This window comes from Folsomia candida, unplaced genomic scaffold (assembly GCF_002217175.1).
Source record: "Folsomia candida strain VU population unplaced genomic scaffold, ASM221717v1 Fcan01_Sc010, whole genome shotgun sequence".
Classification (NCBI taxonomy): Eukaryota; Metazoa; Arthropoda; class Collembola; order Entomobryomorpha; family Isotomidae; genus Folsomia; species Folsomia candida.
The window spans coordinates 5,376,155-5,383,923 of NW_019091202.1; the positions used below are offsets into that span (position 1 = coordinate 5,376,155).

At 36.8% G+C, this 7,769-nt stretch overlaps 1 protein-coding gene across 2 annotated transcripts; it reads right to left on the bottom strand.

The window, feature by feature from the left end:
• Window positions 1-298: 298 nt before the first annotated feature.
• Window positions 299-4,496, bottom strand: LOC110854710. Of its 2 annotated transcripts, none has more exons than XR_004835742.1 (6): window positions 4,064-4,496; window positions 3,837-3,977; window positions 3,637-3,761; window positions 3,476-3,571; window positions 2,983-3,416; window positions 299-1,827 (listed from the first exon to the last, which is right to left on the bottom strand). XR_004835742.1 is itself a non-coding variant. In XM_035855507.1 (6 exons), the coding sequence occupies exons 5-6, from the start codon at window positions 3,230-3,232 to the stop codon at window positions 1,149-1,151; spliced, it is 915 nt and encodes a 304-aa protein (XP_035711400.1). In that variant the 5' UTR covers window positions 3,233-3,416; window positions 3,476-3,571; window positions 3,637-3,761; window positions 3,837-3,977; window positions 4,064-4,496; the 3' UTR covers window positions 299-1,148. The 2 variants fall into 2 exon arrangements, 1 of the variants encoding a protein (XP_035711400.1); XM_035855507.1 differs by having other exon boundaries at window positions 2,997-3,416.
• Window positions 4,497-7,769: the final 3,273 nt, after the last annotated feature.

The window sequence follows — 7,769 nt, forward strand, 5'->3', positions numbered from 1 at the left end:
AGGTATTGAAGTGGAAGGATTTGTAAACAATTCAAACATTTGGTGCTAAATAATAGAAAATATCCAACAAACATTTAACCGTTCACCACGGAGGTTGGTTATGTTGATCAATTCGGAGAAAAATTTAGAAGTCGGCTCTGACTCATCGAGCCAGGGACTCTGTCCATGACTCGGGATAAATGGAGTCTGCACTTTAGGTTTTTAATGGTTTATACCAACAATGAATCACGAAATTATAGCCAAACAAATATTAGGAGTCTGACTTTTTGTGAATGCCATCTAAAAAGGCCCCGCAAAGTTGCTTGAAGTAGGTTTTTATTATAAAAATGTTGATATGCATTTATGATAAAATTTTGTACAAAAGTCGGATTGGGTGATAATCCCAATCTTTTCCTTACTCGGGCTATGCACTGTGGGTTTTTAATGGGAGTTAAAAAAATTGTTCACTTAAAAACTCCAAACTAAATAAATTAAAAAAAATAAAACTAAGGCGAGAGGCGGTATTACAAACACGAAACAAGCCCTCCCACCAACACCCCCGTCTCGCCGTGGCCCCATTAATATTTTTATATCTGGGGGGTGTAACCACAATTTATGATTCAAACTTTTAACTACAAATGTAAACTGTATTTAAGTTGATAAATATTACAATTTTATATTGCATTGCACTTTTAAAGCCTATTATCTGCAGTTCTTAATACATTACATTTACATTACAGTTACATTAATTTCAATTTAAACATGTCTAGCATTAGAGTCCTGATAAATATATTCTTAAAAACCCCGAAACACTTATGTAAAATGTTTGATAAAATATGTATAAAAATATTTTTTAATTAAAGATGTTTGATTAAAGAAAACCTATGCCTTAACCAAGATCCTAAAGTTTCAAATCTATCCGTATTGTAGCTGAAAAGTTTGGAATATACCTGGTTCATCAACCGTCGTAGAAAAATGAAATATTTACTTCTTAAAATCAACTTTTAACGTAGGCAATTATGTGATTAAATACATTCTGCATTCAGAAATTTCAGAATTGAGCTAGCAGATTTTGAAGTTTGATTTCCGACATTTGTGTGACAATTTTATGACACCATCACGAAAATGCATGCACCCATGGTGGCATATATACCCTATTATAGGTGGTTTTATAAATCGTTTTGTATGATGCAGGAAAGAATTACAAAAAATAAAATTGTGGTTACACCCCCCAGATATAAAAATATAAATGGGGCCACGGCGAGACGGGGGTGTTGGTGGGAGGGCTTGTTTCGTGTTTGTAATAGCGCCTCTCGCCTTAGTTTTATTTTTTTAAATTTATTTATCAGTTTAGGAAAACATGGCAGATTCAGGACGAAACGCGACTTCTCTTCAAGTCCATTCGTGTCAACACGAAAGCGAAGTAAATTCAAGGACGGGGCGAATTTCTTAAGCAGATTCTCAAACTCGGGAAGATGCTGGGGTTCCAGAGGTAACGTCAACGTCAAACTCTTCAGTTGTGGGTTCATCCCCATGAGAAAATTGATGCCATCCGTTGGCTTGCAAGTTAGCATGATTTGACGCAAGTTTCCATACCCCAAAGTTCCCGTTGTTTGCATCGCCACGGCAATTCTTGACCCCAGGAATCCATGGCCCAGCGTGGAGATCGATTTCACCCGTGTAATTGCGTCGGCCCAAGTTTTCATCCAGCTTGTAGTCACTGGGACAATTGGTTCGTTCATATGATTAAAAATTCGTAGAGAAAACTTCTTTAGTACGGGGAAAAATAGGTCCCGCTGTGAATATTGCTGCTCGGGGCCATTATGGTCGACAGTTTTTATGGTCAAGCTGAGATTAGGGTTGTTAATATGTCATTTGTCATGACATGTCGACATGTCATAAATGTCATAAATGTCACAAATGTCTGACATTTAAAAAAGCGTGTCAATGTCAATATTTGTCAATGTGTCAATTTGTCAAATGTCATGACATGTCGTGACACATTGGCATTGACATTTTGGACATTTATGACATTTACAAAAAACTGCCCTCTACGAACATACGTGGAACCACCGTAGCAGAAATATTTTCTAGTCTCAATTCTATCCATCTGTTTGTAATATGTAAATCAACAAGAAATTATATATTTATGTTCAAAAACTTGTTTTAAAACACCCAAAGTTTATCGAATTACGTTCTATGACTCATCTCTCATTCTGTTGAACTTACTCTAGTAGCAACAGTTTGGCGACAATTAATGGTGGCTTGCTGCTACATAATAAAGCCATTAAGGGAGAGATGATAAGCTAGTTTGTATGTATTAAACTAATATTTTCGAAGTCATATTCCAACTATGAGCTTAACATTCTCTAAGTCTCAATCGGGTTTTGAATTTTTGTGTCTTAAAACTTTCCCATCTTCCATGTATTCAAATGGCGATTTTAAAACCTGTTAATCGCTGTGTGCTTTTTAGAAGGTTTTATTTCTTCTAGAAGTGAATAATTTTACAAAGGTTGGTTGATGAAATTAGGAGTTTAGAATGAAGATTTTTTAACTCTTTTTTTTATTAAATTATACAGACATTTAACTATTTTGTTTCTATCTTGTCGTAAAAAAATTCTAAGCTCGCAAATGCTGAAATTATCGACCGTTACATACAAGAAATAAAATCTTAATTAAAAAACACGGAGATGATCAGGTTTCAAAATCGTCATTTGAATAAACGGACGGAAGCAAAGTTGAGACAAACATTTAAAACCCACATGTGTGTTTCTCACGGACCAGGTGCAAAATTGTGGTCTATTTTCAACAGATTGCAGTCACAAGGGTCTAGTGATTTATTTACATTATGTGTCATAAATGTCATAAATGTCCAATTTGTGCGTCATATTTGTCATAAATGTCATATATTTCGGCATAATGACATTTACGGACATTTATGACATGACATTGACACTTTCGACATGACACGACATTTACTCCTCGACATGACATATTGACAACCCTAGCTGAGATACAATTCTTCCAAGGTGTCTTTAAATTCGGAAACGGTGTCGAGATACATCAGGTAATCCTGGTCAGAGTGGATGTACCCGTTCAGCGCCAAAGTCTTGACGTAATGTCCCCTTTTCTGCTTAAGAAACCACTTCAGGTCAGCGGCATACTTAGCCTTCCAATTTTCCTGGCCATCCTCTAGGAATCTTAGGAATGGAAAGCTTATCTTCAAGTGTGGCCAGTTTTCAGCATCTCGCATTTCATGAATATATCGAAAAAATTTCAGCGAAGGGTTGTAAACGTCGGAGGAATAACTGAACTTTATGGCGTATTTCTTTCGCAGAATGGGAGTCACTTCTTCATTCCAGTGGCGACAAACTAGTCGGGCGTTCTTCAAGCTTCCCAAGGTGCAAGGAGAGACGGGACAGAATGATCGAGAAAACCTGGAAATTAAGAGGAAATTAAACGTGCAACATGCTAAATAATTTCATATTTCGCGCACCAATTGATTTCGATCTAGTATAAAATTTGATCCAGTCGTGTTTTCCGAGTCAGAAATGTTCTTGCAGTCATCCCAATTTTCAATGTAGCTCCGTTTCTAAAATTAGCACAGAATTCGTTATTACTGAAATGAATTGATTATTTTTTTAAGTTAATTTTTACCTCAAACGTGAAGTTTGCAAGTCCACCAGAAATATCGTTGCGGAGCTTCGTGACGGTGAATATATCGCCAAAATTTAGCCCGACTTCGCGATTCAGCTTTGCGCCGTTTAAAAAATTCCGCCCCCCTAAATTATTCATATTTTATTTATGAGTGTTGCAAAATAGTTCATTAATCATCAATTAAAGTAGATACTACCAACCGTGGCAGGTTTGACCGAGTAAAAGCCATCGTCACATAAGATTTCCAGACCGAACTTCCAGTTCCACTCGGGGCCCTCAGGTCTGAAAAAGATAAAATTGCCCTGTGTGTCCCACGAGGTGTACTTATCGCCAATGGTGTACTGCAATTAAAATGCATTGCAATTAATTAATGACAACCATTACCATAAACATGTGCAATGTGTAGACATTTTTACACAAATATTACCTTTTGACGATCAACGCAAGGCAAAATAGCCGACCAATCATCTGAGCCCGTGTTGAATTTGGCTTGTAAAACACCGTCCGAAGGTTTGATTAAGTTGGCTGCCATTATTTTGATAATTGTCCCACTCGAAATATTAATGGATTAGCAATATGTGAATATGTATAAGTTACAGTCAAATTATGGCCTAGCAGTTAAATCATTACTTGTTTAACAATTAAGTATTTTGTTAAACAATGATAAAAATTACGAAACCCGACATTTATTTTTTTTATATTCGATCCATCAAAATAACTCAAATCCAACAAGAGATATGGAAAATAGGAATGCAATTAAAACTTTCCTATATTTTTTAGTTCCAGCATAAATTTCAAATTAGCAAATTTATTTAGATCGTCACCTGTTTACTGATCAATCTGCGTATGTTGTACTTGTCTGAAATACCTGCAAACGATTCGTTTGAAATTAGGCGCTGTACAAAATCTGGTCAGTCGCAACTTCTCCACGGGCTCAATCATTCATTCTCATGAAAATTATGTAGGCATGCAAATCACAAAAATACAATGTATTTATGTTACATACTAAAGAAAGAAATAATAATAACCTAAATTGGTAGTTAGTTAAGGAATCCTTAGTAAGGATATATATTTAACCACTTTTATAACCATATAATTCGTAATTTCGTATAATTATGGAGTGTTTTTTACAAATTTTCCGTGATTTTCGCTCAGATTTTAAGCATTTTTGCATTTCCTTGGTCCTTCCACTCGAGGGCCCTCGAGTCGAGGGGAAGGACCAGAGGCCCACCCTCATCCTCTCCCAAATTGTATGCCCATGTTAGATAACCCCCTTATCCTAGGGTGAAGTTAATGTTCCCAGACGTCCCCACAACTTCCGTGGGAGAAAGTTTTCCGCATATTTTGTCCTCAACTGAAGGGATTTATTGCGTCAAAACAATGAAGAGATCCTAAAGTCATAAGTACTGGTGTCCGTTCAATTTGGTCGGGTCAGTTTGGTCTTGGGAAATTTGGTCTGGAGTCAGTTTGGTCTTGAACAAATTCGGTCTGGCCAATTTGGTCTAGCCGATTTGGTCAAGCCAATTTGGTCTGGTTAATTTGGTCTGCAGTCCCATATTATTCACATACTACCTGGATTCCTATATGTACTACTTACAGCATGCCTAGCTTAGGTTAATAAATCTTGATTCAGGTTCACCTTTATTTAACTAGACTCCAAGAACCACACCCTCTGTAAGTGCGGTTTTTAAATTGTCAATATTATGTCGGAATTGCCTCGTCGGAGTGAAAAACGTGATATGTGGCAGGGTTTTATTTAACTTAATTTAGGTCCAGAGAACCACACCCTTGAGGGTGTTTTTACATTTGGAATATTCTATTAGGGGTAACTAAAATATTTAGGTTACAGTAAAATTTTGCATAAATAATAAGTATTTAGAATTTTAGAATTGCACCTAAGTCTTTTTAAAATTAAAAAGAGACTGCACTTAGGTCTGTTTAGAATTTGTACAACGATGGGTAAATGCTGCTAAGTTTTTGAAAGATGTCTTGGGCTCCTACTTTCCACCCATCTAATGCAAATTCATCTGGTATATCTGGAAGGTTGCATATTGTTAAAACAATATGCAACCTTCCAGATAGAATTTTATTTTATTTTTAAAATAAAATTCTATTTTACAACTTAAATATTAAAGCTTAAACTTCACTAATTCAGTATATTTTATTATTTTAATAAGTGAGACCAAATTGTCCAGACCAAAAAAAACCAGACCAAATTGACCTATCATTGGACCAAACTGACCCGACCAAATTGACCTAGCATCATAAGTACACTCTTAGAAATCCAGTATTAAAATAATACTAGGCGGTATTCATATATGACTCTATCAACATGGCTGAACATGGTATTGATAAATAATACCGTGTAGTAATAACCCGGTATTAACGTTTTTCAATATTGGTATCAAATTTTTAATTGGTATAATTTTAATACCAAATGGTAGCAACTTTAATACCGAGAAATCAATACCTGCGTGACTATACCGGATTATTAACAGTGTACTTATGTATGCACTTATGCATATGCGGATTATTTTGCCCGGTAAGTACGTAATTACTCAGTTTATTGTATAAACACATATTTATCTGTAAAACGCACCTGAGTAAGAACTTCTTTGTGCATGAAAGTTAGTTGCGAAAACCATGTCAAACTTCACTAAAAACATGAGAAAAGTTTGAAAACATGGAGATTTTCTGTACAAGCGCATTTATTGGATATTTACGTTAAATAATTGAAATACACTACATCCGTACTTATAATGAAAATGACAGAAGTAATCCAAAGTACATAACAAATTACAACTGCAAATTTAAGTAGGAAATATAACCAATCAAAATTAAATTGATCATCTAACACTCCATTAATCAATCGTTAACAATCGAAATCTTAACTACCCAACTGATAATAAATGTAAATCCATATTACTGAATAATTGCTTCTTTAATTATCAATTTTCCCCCTCAATCTGTCCATCCATTCGTTCAGAACGTTTGGAAATATTCCCAGGAGTCGGGCAGCTTTACGATATTTCGTTTCAGGTTCAATATTACGCCTCAAAATATCCAAATTGCGCAGAGTTTTGCAACATTGTCCTTTTTCCGTGGGAATTAAACTGTCAATTAGATCGCTGTACGTGTCCCAGAAATCATCTTCATCCCCATCATCACCGTTCACGATATCTGGTGTCACGATGATGGAACGAATCTCGGGAAGTTGGCGCCCATAGTCGATACCATTACTGACGTGGTCACGTGAACCTCGCAACGGGGGAAATGCGAGGCTTAACCGTGCCATGTTTTTGACACGGCAATCCACACTTTCCGGTCCTGTGTAATACAGGGTATCATCAAAAGTTCCAAAATGAAAATCTAAACTTCTCAATTTAGGAAAACATGGCAGATTCAGGACGAAACGCGACTTCTCTTCCATTCCATCCGTGGCGACACGAAAGCTCGGCAGTTCCAAGGATGGGGCAAATTTTTCGAGCAAATTCTTAAATTCGGGAAGCTGCCGATTTTCCAGAGGTAACGTCAACGTCAACTTCTTCAATGGCTGTGTTAACTTAGTGAGAAAATTGATGCCATCCTCTGCTTTGCAAGTTAGCAGAATCTCCGTCAAATTTTGATACTGCGAAGTTCTCATTTCTAACGCTTGGACAAATCTTGACCCCAGGAAACGAACGCCCAATGGACAAGGAGTTCACCCGTGTAATCGCTTGTGCCCAAGTTTCCATCCAGTACGCCGTCACTGTGTCCGGATATGAGTCGCAAGGGTCATCTAGTTGTAAAGAAAACTTCCTCAATTTGCTGAAAAATAGGCCTGGCTCCCATGAATATATCTTCTCGGCGTCATCAGCGTCGTAAATTTGCATTTCCAAGTTGAGACTTAGTTCTTCCAAGGTGTCCCTGAATTGAGAAACCGTGTCGAGATATAACCTGTAGTCGTGGTCGGATTTGATGTTCTCTTTTAAGGATAAAGTCTTGACGTGGTGTTCCCTTTCCGGCTGAAGAAACCAGTTCAGATCAGTGACATACTTGTCTCTCCTGTTTCCCGGGTCATCCTCTTCGACTGGAAGGGTTGGAAAGGTTATCTTCCAGTTTGGCCATTTTCTGACCTCCTTCATGTCACGAAC